Raw genomic sequence first — 15,762 nt, forward strand, 5'->3', positions numbered from 1 at the left:
TACACAGCAGGTAACATGGAGACCCAGATTCAGGAGCCATGGAAATTAAGACTTTCCACATGTGGAAAACATTGTTATTAATATACTAATTATTTTTCCACAATGATATTTAAGGCTTCCTAAACAGTCAGAATAATTAAGGAAAGGAGAGGAAACAGCATTTTTTCCTGTAATTGTATTAACCTTTTCTGCATTATTAAGCTAAAAAGACAGCTATCATTTATCATAATGTCTATCAAAAGATTTACAAGTCACTGGAATTGTATGATGATAAAAGAGAATTTAAAATTCCTCATTTCTCAAATAAGCTTTCTTGGACCACCTTACCCATCCTTTTATCCTCAGGAAGAGGATAAAAGGCTCATGCACTAGACAACATTTAGCAAGTGAATTGCTGGTTTCCCTTACACAGTTTATTACGAATGAAAATATAGTCTCAGTTTTAAAACATTTTCATAGCTGAAAAGACTAGGGTTTTCCTTTATCACATGATTTTCACTATGTGTTTTTTTTTCTCATTTCTTACCAATTCTTTTATAACCAAATAACTGTTTTATTTTGACATAAAACACATGAGATTTCAGCAAAAATAATGATTAAAAAATCCTATCCTTCCACCTAATTGCATCATAATTAAGAGTTTTGTTCTGTTTGTTTGATAAGCTCCGTTGTCACAGCTGTGAGGAATGCACACTGGGAACATCTGATGGATCAAAATTTGAAGAAGCTGGGCAGAAAGTTACTTGTTCTGTAAGAAGTCTTATAAGATAAACTTTTTTTAAAAAAAAATACATAAAACTATGAAACTTTGCTCTTTTATCAAAGCACATCATATAGTTTAACTACAGAAGTCTCTAAGACCCAAAATTTTGTGATGAGGCTTTCAAGCCCCATTACTCAACCTCTGGTAGATTTCTCAGTGAAAACTAACAGAGCAATTCAAAGAATCAGCTTTATAATTCCCTATTGGTTAGCTTTCCTGAATTATTCTCCTTTTCTTTCTCCTTTCTAATATTTACTTCTACAACAGGCTTTTCGTGCCTGTTTATAAATGACATGGATATCATGTCAGCAATCTCTTCTGGTTGAAAATGTAATTTATTTTAATTGGAACTCAAAACCTGTTTGAGGGGTGGCAGGAGGAAACTGTTCCTATTTCCTGCTATAGTTCTCTCAGCATCTAATTACATTCATAAAGAGAAACAATGGGGAGGCTGTGTGTTATTCAGTTTAATGTGGCTAATTACACTGTGCCCCCTATGCATGCAAATACACCAGAGCCTGATAACTGATACAGCACCCACACAGCACATTTATCAGCTGTAACAACTGTGCTTTGAGATCACATATGATACACACTCTAGATATAAATACTTGTTTACTGGAAAAGGCTCCTAGTTCACAAGAAAACATGTAAAATGCAGCAGAACAGACACCAAATAAAAAATTCTAACCGTTAGCATTTGCATTTAACACAAAATTCTTGTCAACAGGAATTCAATTGCTGCAACTAAAAACATACTCTTCCTACTGAAATACCTTTCTTCACGTTCTTCTGTGAATAAGATCCTTTGGGGAAGTCCTTTTTTATGCCCCCATATCCTAATATACTAACAGGAGTTGAAGCAAATACTTCACTTCCAAGAGTTTTACAAGATTTGTGCCACAGCAGAATGGAATTAAGGTACCAGTCAGATCTTTTGCAAGACAGATTCAGTGCCTAGGTGTCCCTGAGGACACAGAATAAATATTTTAAATAATATCTATCCCTGAGATAGATTCAGTTTGGACAGTGACACATCAGCTGAACACATCTTTTTCATTATTACTCTTTCTTCAAAGTCATGCTTGCATCAGCAATGGTCTGTGAGTCCAAAGGCAGACAGAGGGAAGGTACTCAAGGAAGGTGCAGATGAAACAGCTGCTGGCACTCAGAACAGCCTCTGAACACCAGACTCTCCTCTGTACACTCTGATAATGAGGAAGAACCATCAGTCGCACATTGCACAGCAATGGCTTCTGGTGACAGCTCAAATGTTAACAGCGCCTTTCCCACAAAGCGTGAAAGGACTTGGTCTTGAGAGAAGAGACATCTCAGTGCTCAGACAAAACTCTTCCAAGGCCAGATTTTTTGAGTACAAAACCACAAACAGAAAAGAACAAAAAGGTAAAAGGAGCTGCATATGGTCCTTCTTCTAGGAAGAATCAAAGAAATGTTCCAGAGTCTTAGAATGAAACCATCTGAGCTCAGATGAGTCACTGGGGTTCTTGGAGCAAAACAGACAATATGGATAATTGATAAAACAGGGACAGACAGAAGCATAGTCATGAGGGACAGTCGTGATGCTTGAAGAATATGATTGCTTTTGTGAGGAGTTAACCTCCCTCAGAACACAGTTGGACTAGTAGGAGGTCTGTTCAGAAACATCATGTTACAAGGGAAGGACGAATGTGTGTAAGTTGGAAAGAAGATGGATTAATTAAGAAAAGAAGTGGCACCATTTACTCTGATCTACCTTTGAACCTGACCCTGTTTTGAACAAGAGGCAGCACAATGTGATTTTCAAAGGTACTGGTCAACCTAAATTATTTTAAGAAAAGGGCTTAACATGGGAAGAACAAAACAAAAACAGCATTATCTTCATTACTGAATGAAACCTATGCTAAAAAAAGCTGCAGTCTGTAGAGTAGGTCACTGGTGCCTAGGGAAAAAGTGTGATGAATTAAGTGCCAAAGAACCTGCAAATGTTATGAGAAGATAGATGTCTTTTGGCACACTAATGCCTTGATTTTGTTTAAACTACCTAAACTGAGTAACTTAGCTTCAACAGCACAGTGAATAACTGCTACTGCTATAAAGTTTTAACCTTTACCCATTCAATTAATGTTAGACCTGAAAAGCTCTCCTCAAAGAAAAAAGCTTCACTGAAGAACTAGGAAAGGTGATATACATATTTCAGATATTCTTAAAGATAAAAGAATATACAGGCCTTGAGGTTTTAGAACACAGACACACACACCTACACACACCCAAGCTTTGTTTATGCAGTTGAAACACATTTCCTTCTACCATAAAAATCTGCAGCAAGCAAAGGCTTCAGATCTTCATAATTTCATTGCTTCCTCAACCCAACAGAAATCCAGTTTATTCTTCGCTGCCACCCCAAGTAAGATAACCTGAATTTTTTTCCCAAATGCTTATTTAGAAAATGAGACTCCAAAGTAAAAGGCTGACTTGCATTAATTGCTTATACTTATCTGCTCTCCCACAGTTGTGATCATCTTCCATCCTGTTCCCCTAGCAACAGTCAGAGACCTCTGTGTTCTGGCCTTATCACTGTGGTTACTCTGCCTCTCCTGCACATTGAGAATATATGGCCTTGATGGCAGGTGCATCAGGAAGCAGCCAGACACACCAAACACATGCCACCAGATGGCATCTTCAACCAGCTACTTTTTAAGATCATGCTTTCAAGAGGAGATCCTGCATTTGATAAGAGCCTTGATATTCTGAAGCCTCAAGCTTCTAGACTAGAAAAAGCAGAAGCACTGGTGAAGACCTAGATTGGTATCAATGATCTGAAAGTCATTTTTTCATTGCTAAAATCATCATTTTACTGAGGATACATTTGTTCCCACAACAAGGATTCTGGGAGCCACAGCAGTATTCTGCACCATGCCTGATGTCTTCTTCCCACATATCCTTAATGACGTCTCTCTAATTTTACAATAAAATGTAGGGGCAATGCACTGGATTTCCAAAAAGGGACCATTGATTTACACAGGATTTTATTACTTTTGATACTGGTCTCCTGTTAAGAGGTGGTTTTGGCCATAACTAACCTCTACATCTATTTGAAATTTCAGTTTTTCCGCTAATGAGAAAGTGTATTTCCCTTAGCAGACATCTTAATGAAAACAAGACAAACAAAAAACCACCCCTAACTCCAAGTAATTCTACAAGAAACAGTAGACTACAAGCCTATCCTTAATCTGCTGCTATCAATCATTACAGTAACAAACTTAGCACGCAAACCACACCCAAATCTATAACAATGCTTGCTTTATTGTACTTAGAGACCAACCAAGTCATACCTCAACACTCTTACCATGGTCTTCTCCTTTCAGTACAATTTTTGGTTATTTCCTGCTATAGGCATTGCTAATTAACTGCCTTTTAGAGACAAATATTTTCTTATTTGTCTAGAATCGAAACATTTTGTCTTCAAAGGAGTTTTACCCTTTCAACTGAAGTTTTTTAGATTGTTTGGGGAAAAAATATAACCTAGGTTTATGTATGCGGGCTGATCTCACAAACAGCTCTTAGGTCTTCCTCTCTACACTTTCAGTTGTGTACCCTGCACTGAGACTAGTTTTTTCGCTCCCTATTAAAGCCTGATGAGAACCAAAGGAAATGAAGTGGAACAAAGAAGCTACATTAGCTTTCATAATTTATTGCTCTAGACAACTCCAACAACTATTGCCTGTGACAGGAATCAAGCCAAGCAGAAAGCAAATGAAAGTGTTCTGCCACTTTGTCAACAGCTGAAGCTGCAGGATTCATTTCTATGGCCACCAGCAATGTCCCCAGCCCCCGCTGCCACACTAAGCTCTTGACCTGTATGTACAGGGGGCACCAAATACAAAGGAGAACATGCATGAAAAATGAACTGAAATGTGTTACATGTTGTTTTCTTCAGGTTTTTAAAAAAACTGTACATTTAAGTGCTCTTAATACAGGTTAATAAAGAATAAATTTGACAGTTCACTGAATTTTATCTACTTGATTATTCAGAAGACCAATTTTTTTTTGTTTGGATGAATAAACTCCTGTAATGAATTCTCACACACCATTCATTTTGACATCTAAATTCAACTAGTTCTTATTGAAGCAATACTTGTGTGGTGTTTTCCACTTGTAAAGGCAAAATTTTTGGAGTGAGAAGAGGTGTAAGAAATACTGTCAAAAATTCAACACGGCAACTCTCAGAAGTACCATGTGAAAGCAGTAATGCTGGGACACTTAATGAGCAACAAGGATCCTCCACAGTACCTTCCCTTGCGCTGAGCACCATGGCTGGTTTTTACTTTCACAAAGGCTCTGAAACTGGAGCTCAGACCTCTGCCACTTGCCCTTGGGTTGCCTAGTTTTAAGATGACATAGCTGGATCTATGAAAATCTCACAGGAAGGAACAACATTGACTTAAGCCAAGCAATCCACAAGGTTCAACACAACTGCTAAGCTCAGTATGCAACAAAGAAAGAGAAAGACAACATGTCAGAGGACATAGACTCCTCTAGCAAATTCAATTCATGCTGAATCTTCTTTAGTGGACAAGAAGTAAGATCCTCCTCACAGATCAAGAGCATTTTATCAGGAAGCAATCAGCAACCCAAGTGGTATCAATACATGAATTTCAATTACATTTAGATGCCCAAAGCTAAGAGAAGAGAGAAGCAGGAGCAAATACAGTCAATGAAGAGAGAACACCAAAGAATAATTGGAAACTCACCATTTAATGTTTTAATGCCCTACAAGATGCACATAATGACCCCAGTGTCAAAAGAAAATGTTATCATTTGACACACTACCATTACAAATCATGTACATTATTGCCAGAATCTCCTGTTACATTTCCCAAGACTTTCTGAAATCAACTGCAGATTGAAAAAATGTTCCTGTTCAGCAAAACTGATCTTCCTAACTGGTACATTTATTTGGAGATCATGGATTTTTTAGGCTGTAGAGAACATTTTAAAATATTATTTTTAAAAAATGAATAAAAATGTTTTGAACTATAGCAGCTTTTTCATTTAAAAAGGCAGTATATTCAGAGGATATTATATATACCTGAAAATTATTCTATAAATGTTTTCTCTAGATAAATGCAGAAAATCAAAGAAAGCATCTGTCTCAGGTCTGGTAGTATTTCTTAGAATAATTAAAATGCTTATGCAAAAGCATTTAAAGGCAGAAAGAAGAAGAAAAACCACCCATCCCAGAATAACGTCCTTCTGTAAGTATCATTTCCAACTTCTAATGTTCTCTGATTTATGTTCTCAGTGATGACAGGTATGTTTATAGTATCTCTTTAAGAAGGAACCTATTAGTTATCTCCTTTGCACTTGCCAGTGCTTCTCAGCAGGTTTTGGTGAAAGGTTAGACTCACAAAAATAGGGCACAGATGAACGCAAGAGACAGCTGGTGTCAGCTCCAAATGCACAACCAGACTCTGAACAACAGAGGCACACCTCTGCACAGCAACTCCCAAATCAGATGAACACGGTGGTACCTCCAATGGCAACAATCAGCTGACACAAAATGCTGTGTGTCTCTGACTTGCTATTAGTCCACCCCCTCGCACTCCTCTGACTCCTTTTCTTGATTTCTGTATTGCAGCCACTCTACAGCTGTTGCAGGTACAGTGTGATTAAGACCAAATCAATCCCCCTTTCAGCCTCACACACATATAAATCATGACTCCATAATTATTTCACATTCAAACAAAATGGGGAACTCTTGTTTTGTTCACCTGTGACTGGCAGATTTTTTATTTTCCAAGGGGGAAGGCAAACATAGGCTGGAATTTCCCTCTGCCTCCTTCTCGTCCTTACTCATTTCAGTAGCTCCTCCATCCAAAAAGGATGGAAGGAGGAACATGGGTGGCTGTGATTTTAGCAGCGATCCCACTGCATTCCCACATCCCTTATTAATATAGACTACGACCTAAGATTGAGTTAAATTGACCAAGGTGAGAATCAAAAGGAGGAGTAACTGGGCAAAGCTAAGAGAACACAAAAGGCAAGAACAAAGGTTCACTCTTCTTAATGAGGATTACATAGTACAAACATCATGGTTATTTTCAAAAAAGAACCCAAGTGTCAAAGACCCAGTTCTAACTCAAGCTGTGCCACTGACTACAAAACTGCAAAGCAAGTAAAAACTCTGATTTACAAGTTTCAGAAAAATATTTGAGAAGCTATAACAAACAGCACTGCTATGATGTACTCTGTCTGCTTGGAACAGTCCTAGAAGAAATGCTAATGTGCTATACTGTGCTGTCAGTATTTATATGATGAACCACCCACATGCTAAATAAAAGATGGCAAGAACAAAGTCCTGAAGGCTTAGGTGTTTGCAAGCAGTTGTTTCTGTGTTTTTGCTGGTGGTTATTTTTTTAATCAATGCAATTTCTGTGCTGACTTGAAGCCCAAAATATATCTGATCTTCCATTTCACAGCACCAAATTAAGCTCTGTATCTGAAGGGAATCTCAGATTCCACAATTTCAGTTTGGCTTATTTGACTACAGTTTGCACCAAATAAAGTGAACCATAGATAGATCATTTACAAGAACAACTGAGGAAGTTGTAAAGAAAACCACCAGTAGTATCCACTATCTTGGCAATAATCATAGATTTAAGCAGCTGCTACTAGAAAACATCAGCTCTGCCAAAATGTCAGATGCTAATGGCTGAAGCAGCTCAATTAAGCTACAAGACACAATTGCTTTGTTCTACCAGGGATGCAGGCACACATATTTCAATCTATATGTGGAACCAGAAGAAGCACTTAGGGAAGGAACACATACAAAAAATCTGATTATATACAGCCTTATATCTCCACCTTCTTACACAAGAATCAGATTTTAAGCTACAAGTGATTTGATGCATTATGAGTTCTCAATAAAGCATGCAAAATAGCAGGAGTAGTGTCAGTTTTAATCAGCAACCCAAATAAAGGATCCAATCAAGTTCACTTTAGCTGTTCAACAGTATGTTTATGTGGTAAATTACTTTAAACATAAGTTTAAATGCAGGTTTTCTGTAGTTTAATGACATTCAACAGTGATAACATAGTAGAAAATAATTGTGCAACAGCAAACTGCGTTTATGCTACATTGAGAAAAGAGGATATCTAACCTATTTTAAAAAATTATGGCAAACATTTCTTCATAAAGTCTAATTAATTTGAGAAAGCATATCTGCTTTCTTCTTGCTGCTTCTGCTTTCTTCTTCTATCTGCTCTTATATAGTAAAAACACTTAAAAACAACTGGACTATCATTTGTTTTCAAGACGGATAGAAGAGTAGGTGGTGCTATTAATACCTTCCTTTTCCTCCACTTCCCAGTTCCAACCTGTTTTGCTGAAATCTCACCTATGCAAATGAGACTGTGAATGGATATTAAGAAAGAAACAAGCCAAAGTTCACTTCAAACATTATCTCACTCCAGGCAAAGTTAACCTTCCTATGATGAAGGAGAATTAACTGCAGGCTACTAAACCTAATAGTGAGACTAATTTGCAGAAATGTGCAGGTCTCAGGTGTTACTGGTAACGGAGCAACTCAAAGTGATATAGTTATACCAGGAGCATTTGCAACTCTCATGCATCTCCAAGAAACGGAAGAAGAGTTCTACTGTAACCAGCGTCCTGTTCTGAGGGCAGACCCCATCACATGATCACTCTTAGTGCCACAAACAAAATTAAAAATGCTTTTTCAAGATAACCATACTCAATGTCCTATGGCAAAGAAGGGAAAAGTCTAATTCTTATCCTCAAAAGTTGCAGGTATCTAGGCTTCAAACCAGTCTGAAGACACCAGCCATATAACCACTTTACAATTTGATAATGTATATGATTTTTTTTCATGGCACATATGTAAAAATTTTAGTTACACATATTCTGGGAATTCAATAGTTTCTTCAACAGTGGTCACAGTACATAGGTTTTTTCATTTTCCATGCTGAAATTTTATCTTAAACTGCTTCAAAGGTAAAAGTCAAAAAGAATCTGTTTAGTTTGACTCTCAGATTGGATCAGATCATCCACATGCATACTAAATTCAATGTAATTTTAAGTGCTATTCTCTTTTACTATAATGTGGGCATAAATACTTTTATTAACTCATCTTAGCATTGATCACTTGAGCTAGAAATTCTTGCTGTTTACAAAATTTTAGCTTGCACAGCACTAGCAACCTACTAATATTATTTCATGCTACCAAATGAGAGAAATTAGGCAAAGGAAAAAATGTATGTGGGACATGAAGAAAAATTCAGGCCCAGGACAACCTTCCATTCCATGGAATAATGTACCTAGTGACTATTTGGAAGCCTCACAGATCATAAAGGCACATGCTGGCAGGAAAGGGCTTTCCCTCTAATTTTTATGGTCCTGTAACACACAAAAGTTTCCAAAGGTCACCCAAGTTGTGACAGTTGTTCCCACACAGGCTTGTCATAAATGCCAACAACCTTTTCCCTCTCATCAGTTTAGAGTTTGAATTGCAAAAATTGTGTGCTCACAAAGGCACAAGCATTACAAGCATTTCAAGTATTTAAGTTGGATCTCCATATTGCTGTGGCATCAACCAAGCCAATGGAATTTTTCACCCAAAGACACTGCAATAATAGTGCAAGTGGGTGTATTTCCCCTTAGCATGCACAAGGTTAGTAGTTCCAAACCTACAGGATACAAACATCCCACCTTACATTATGTGATGCAAAGGGAGTAGCAAGGAAGGCTCTGCAAACAGTGGTTTCCTTGCACCTACCACAGCCATAAACATGGGAGCTGCAAAAAACAGGACTAGTAGAGGAAAACAATATGGCCAAGGAGTTCTGTAGAGACTGAGAAACTTTCTACACTACAAGAATAAGCTTTTATTCTGTCTTCCCCAATGCTCTCCTCTCTTCATCTACCAAGCTGCATGCACCGGGCAGTTCAGAAAGCTTTGCACACAGGCTAACACAGAGTCAAGACTTCCTCAATGAAGCATGTTTAGAGTGAAACTATATGCTATCTTTACCTATTTTCCATTTTTAAAATTTAAGTGAAAGAGTAACAGATGCTGGGCCCTGTGCCTGTGCAAAGCCCAGGTAAAGCCACCAAGCCAGAAAGCACTGTCAGGGACACTGCTGGTGGGGCAGCCACACAAAGAGAATTGAGAACATCCAAACACAGACAGTTGCCTCAGTAACATTCATACATTATATTTCAGTACACATACTAAAAAGCACAGTTTTATAATGATGTATATGACTTAAGTTTTAGTGTTCGCAGCTTACTGGAGGACACTCTCCTTAGTACTGATGGGCAAAACTAGCTAAAAGGACTGCACACTAAGCACAAAAAATGAGATATAGCAAGTGTGACAAGAAAAAAGCACTTAAAAATAGATATTAACAGGGAAAAAAGACTTAAAGCACCAATATATATCTTACAAGCTTATTCACTTGTGCAGTCATATGTGCAAGAGCTATCATGCTATTTTCATTCCTATCTGTAAATCTAACAATGTCCTCAAGGGAAATAATCTAAAAAGTACAAGCAACGATGTGCAATGATAGATATTAGATAAGATAGATATTACATAAATATATCATTTCACAGTTCTAGGTCTATCCTGCAGTTATGTATGTCATTTAAGGAGGTATACATTAAAGCATAAAGAGAAAGTCACCCATGCACTGAAGTCAAAGGGACACATGCTTGGCATGCAGTTAAGAATGGTCAGTAGCCAAGCAGCATATTTTAGATTTGGAAGAGAGAGCCCATAAAACCATGCAGTCAGTCACCATGCAAAGAAAGGGCAGTGTGTATCACTTGCCCAAAATCACTCTGTATAGTAATAAACCTGTAATAAGGCTACTTAGTCAATCATAAATCTAGCATTCCAAGTGTACTTTGGAGTGTGACTTCAGTAAATACTGCCATCAGAGTGATTCAGAGATATACTTCCTTAGCCTTCTACAAAAAACAAACAAACAAACAAAAAAAAAAAAACCCAAACCAAAACAAAAAACCCCCAAACATTAAAAATGAGCCAATTTCTCCATATGTCATTATACACATGTTATGAACATAACACAGGACTGGAAATCCTGAGGCTGCCATAAAGACATCTGTCCACTGAACACCTGTAGTCTAGTGGTAGATCAACCTCATTAAACACACAAGCTTCAAATGAAGTCTGTATTTCTCCGAGGGAAGAGGTTACAGATGAAGTCAGTCAAGACAACATTGCCTCATCATTTCCCAGATGCAAGAAGAGTCCTGATAGCTGAGCACTTGTGGAGTCTCTTATTTCAGGCTCAGTTCATACTCCTACCAGTGAGCAGCAGCCCAGTGTAACTGCAGGAACAGCTCACCGTGCCTGTAAGCCAGACCTGCAGTGAACTGTGCATGTGTGGAGCAAACAATGACAATTTGAGCTATGCTCACAAATGGGCTCATCAGGAATACTTCAAAAGGCTTATAACCTTGCCAAATTTGAAAATAAAACGCATTAATTCAAATGGCAATCACATTAATGGTTCCAGCTAACCACAGATACAAAGTAAGTTTTATACATAAATGCAAAATAATTGATTGTGCATGTCACATTAAGGCTCTTTGCATGACTCACACCCAATTATCATTTTCTCGCTCAAATTCAGGCCTTGTATGTACCCACTTCATTGCACACATACACTTATAAACACAACTCTGATACTTCTGAGGACAATTTTATCACCCCTTAAAATAAAAAAAAAGTGAAATTTCATATGATTGGATGGTTGCACAAGGCTTTAAGAAAGCCTTGTTCATATTCTTTAACACTTACCAAGTATATCACTCTAATAATCCACAATGCTATTACTTCTACAGTTACACTCTTCTATTTTTCTTCTTTTTGATGACCACCATCTTACAAGCTAATGACAGGAATATATTTCTAAAATATGAATGCTTCACCCACAAAGAATCCCATACTAGGGGGGTTTATTAGTGGTTTATGACTGTGATTCTTCAAAAAGATTGCTTCTCTTTTATTGAATCCTAAAATTTATTTTCTTATCCACTCTATCAGTGGTTTTGTTTGTTCTTCCCAATGTTCGAAAAAAGCTTTCCTCTACTGCATAGCTACCTCCTGACTGCCTGTACACCAGGCACTTGCACTACATCATCAGTCAATTGATATTCTCTTTATCCAGTCACCTGCTGTCATACTACTCATACAAAGAAAATTGCCAGGCCCACAACAACCATGCCTCACAAGCTTTCTCAACCTCCCCCTCACAATTTAAGTTCTTCCTTCTTTTGATGATCACTTTCATAACTACAGCTTTCATGTTTGTTCATACAGAAGATTAGCACTTTCTCAGCTACCCTGCTAACACGCATCAGGAGCCCAGCTTTCCTGTGCTGGCTTAAAAGAAAGTAGCTACCAGCCATGCTGAAGAATGCTGCAGTATCACAATCACTGCATGAGAATAATTTCAAAGGCAGGAACAAAGCAAGGTGTAGGCTTAACTGAAAAAAGAATCAAAGACTTATATTATACCAGTGTTATACAATGGGGTAAACTTCACGAGATTAATCCCCAAAATACAATTCAGAACAATTCCAACACCTTCAAATGCATTTAAGAAAAAATTTGAAGAGAAAAATTAAAGAGAAAGAGAAAGAGAGAACATTAAACACAGGCTTATGGAGATCAGCTGGGACACAACACACCAGAGCTGTCCTCCTACAGTCTACATCTCTCAATGGATTTAAAAAAAAAAGTAAAAATGACACCCAAAAAAAAAATTCCACAAAAAGGCAGAATTTTATGTGTGTCTGTCACAGAAAATTGCATTTTCAGTTACGGACAAGGGTACTGCACCTCCAGAATTTCTTCGATTTATCCTGAAATGTGAAAAAAAAAAATAAATATATCTGCAGATCTTTATTCTCAGTCAACTAAGGGCCCTTTTATTCATTCTGTTTTCTTTATTCATCCAGGAGCTGCAACATGATTGACATCTTTTCCATCAGAACTGTACAGCAGCATGACAAGCTAATTATTACATAAAAAATGATACACATTACCTCTCCAGGTCAAGCTACAATCCTCAAGCTGGATGTCATTTTTAAAATTACAAGCTTTAATAAATTGTGCATCATTCTAGTCCAGACACTACACTCAGCTTCAGAGAAGGTTTCCTGAAAATGAAGGTTTTATTATTTCCATGTAGTTTTTGGTGACTGCTACCAGTATTGATAATAAAAACTGGTAACCCTTCCTCTGCAGTAAATGACTGTTTCTTGTACTTTTATCAGAGCTCTCGAGAAGCAAAAGTGATGAAAGGACCTGACTTCTTAAACCAGGTTTTATACTTTGGCTGGAATTAGGTATATTTTTCCCCCCAGCTGACTTTCTATGCCACAGATCAATTAGTTGTCAAAAATGCATTCATATCTAGTAGCAACAACAAAATATGGGAGGACACACATTAGAGCAAGCAAATGCATTCATACATTCAGAATGCAGGCAGAGGCAGGAGACAATTAGAGAAGGAAATTCAAAAATAAGGCATTTCCTGAGGATTAATGAGTGGGTGGTAGTGTTTGATAGTCAAGGCAGGATGGGCTCTGCAACCAGCACAATTCATTAATCCCCCAGGCAACACAAACTGCTAATTTTTTCTGCACTTCTTATTTTCCTTAACATCTAATTAAAATTTCCACTAAATGTGACACCATAATTCCCTCACAGAATCACAGAATGGTTTGGGTTGGAAAAGACCTTAAATACCATCTAGTTCCAACCCCTCCACCATGGGCTGGGCAAGTCCCACTGCTCAAAAGCCTCATCCAGCCTGGTCATGAACACTTCCAGGGATGGAGCATCCACAACTTCTCAGGGCTTGTGTCTCACCACCCTCATAGTAAAGAATTTCTTCCTAATATCTCATCTAAACCCACCATCTATCAGTTTGAGGTCATTCCCCATTGCCTTGTCACTACATGCTTTTGTAAGAATTCCCTCTTTCACTTTCCTTCAGGCCCCCTTCAGGTACTGGAAGGTGCTATTATGGTCTTGCCGAGGCCTTTTCTTTTCCAGGCTGAACAGACCCAGTTCTCTCAGCCTCTCCGCAGAGGAGAAGTGCTCCAGCACCCTGAGCATCTTTGTGGACCTCCTCTAGACTTGCTCCAACAGGTTCATGGGCTCCTTATGTCAGGAGCCCCAGAGCAGGATGCAGCAGTCCAGGTGGGGTCTCCTCACCAGTGCAGAGGCTGGAAGAGAATCCCTTCCCTTGCTCTGCTGCCCATGCTGCTTTTGATGCAGCCCTGGACACAGCTGGCTTTCTGCGCTGCAAGTGCTCATTGCCAAGACATGCTGAGCTTCTCATCCACCAATACTTCTAAGTCCTTCTCATCACCTCTGCTCTCAGCCCATTTTCTGCCCAGCCTTTATAGGCGCTTGGGATTGCCCCAAGCTATGTACAGTTTCTTACACTTGGCCTTGCTGAACTTCATGACATCCAGAGCCCAATGCTGTCTGTATGGCTGAAACATAGTCCTACTATGATAAATAACATCTATCAATTCCATAATTCATACCTGGTGTAAAAGGCCAGGTAACTTTTCACATTTCAGAAAGTAGTTCTAATTTTCTCCTAAAGACTAAAAATGTTGCCAGCCTTAGAAACAGACAGGTCTCAGCAGATGTAATCCTTTCCTTTAAATTACAAGCTGCTTGATGGACTCCGTTATCCAGTGGTAGCAGACAAAGAGTGAATCAAGTATTGGAGAAGACAACTGATTTTCAGCTGCCTTTCAGTGCCTTAGGAAGCCACACACACTAATGCATTACCAAACATGTCCCAGCCAGCAACCACTCCTCTCCATCACCGCAACTCCACACTAACCTGTGACAGGTGCATCTATGTCCAGCAAATTCTTTTCCTGGCGGAGAATCGAAGCTCCCTCTGTTATTATTCTCAAAGCGACGCTCTCTTCCAGTCTCCCTTCCTTCATAAGGTGTGCCTTTAAGATATCCACACGAGGTTTTCCATCATTATCAAACACTTCCTTAGCTGTGAGACGGTGACTTGGAGGAAATGGGACAGCTAGATGAAAAAAACCAAAAAATATACGGTCACTCTTTACAGAAAAGTTTCTATTACTGACACATTTCAAAACACATCTCTGCTGCAGAACAATGTTACCAAAGATTTTCTACTGCCTCTTACAATTTGTGGTTTAAATTGTACATAGACTCCCAAAGATCCCATTAAATTGTGTGTATTCTGCAAGATGTATTATTCACACGTGCAAGAAATAATTAATGCTTATAAAAAATTGAGAGGAGTTTTTAGGCCATAATTACAGGTAGATACCTCCAAGTAAATCCCCCAAAAGGCATGGGAATACCAGGGAAAGGAGGGACAGAGTTTAAACTGCTCTGGTAGAAATAGACAACATTGGCATTCCTTTCATTAACAGCATGAAACGCACAAACAAGTGCAATATTTAATATCTGTGCATGGACATGCATAGATACCCTCCAACTGAAGTTCTAAAACCAAGACAGAGCTCTCTCTAATGGCTTTGGGTAGAGGGAAGTAAGATGCTTTCCCTCTATAAGTAATAGCTTGCTGCACAAGTTACATCTGAAACCCACCAATGCTGAATAGACCATTCCAGCACGGACAGTGCAGAGGATGCATCAGACTGAAGTTGGAAATAAATGGATAAATTTATTTAAGCTTGTCCTGGCAACATGGAAGCAACCGGCATACTGTCCTCAAGTAAGGTCAGAGGCATAAACTTTTATGTTCCTGCTCTCCTGGAGCTGGAGCAAGAAGGCTCAGAGGCGATGCTGTCAGTTGCCAGGATGAGGCTGGAACATTATCCCAGCTTAACCCTCTTTCCCTTGCAGTTCAGTTGGAGTGCATTAGGCAGCACCCGCCTCACCAGCCACAGGGTAATTATCCTGATCCCTGCC

The 15,762-nt window shown here is 38.6% G+C and overlaps 1 protein-coding gene across 1 annotated transcript in view; it reads right to left on the reverse strand.

Moving 5' to 3' along the window:
* The window catches only part of PPP3CA (protein phosphatase 3 catalytic subunit alpha), a 169,738-nt gene that overhangs the window by 85,434 nt on the left and 68,542 nt on the right, over positions 1-15,762 (reverse strand). Inside the window, exon 2 of the mRNA XM_041424476.1 lies at positions 14,684-14,884. Within this exon, the coding sequence (XP_041280410.1) occupies positions 14,684-14,884 (201 nt within the window). The remainder of the gene's footprint in view (positions 1-14,683; positions 14,885-15,762) is intronic.

This window comes from Onychostruthus taczanowskii, unplaced genomic scaffold, assembly GCF_017590055.1.
Source record: "Onychostruthus taczanowskii isolate IOZ18803 unplaced genomic scaffold, ASM1759005v1 scaffold82, whole genome shotgun sequence".
In the NCBI taxonomy this organism is placed as follows: Eukaryota; Metazoa; Chordata; class Aves; order Passeriformes; family Passeridae; genus Onychostruthus; species Onychostruthus taczanowskii.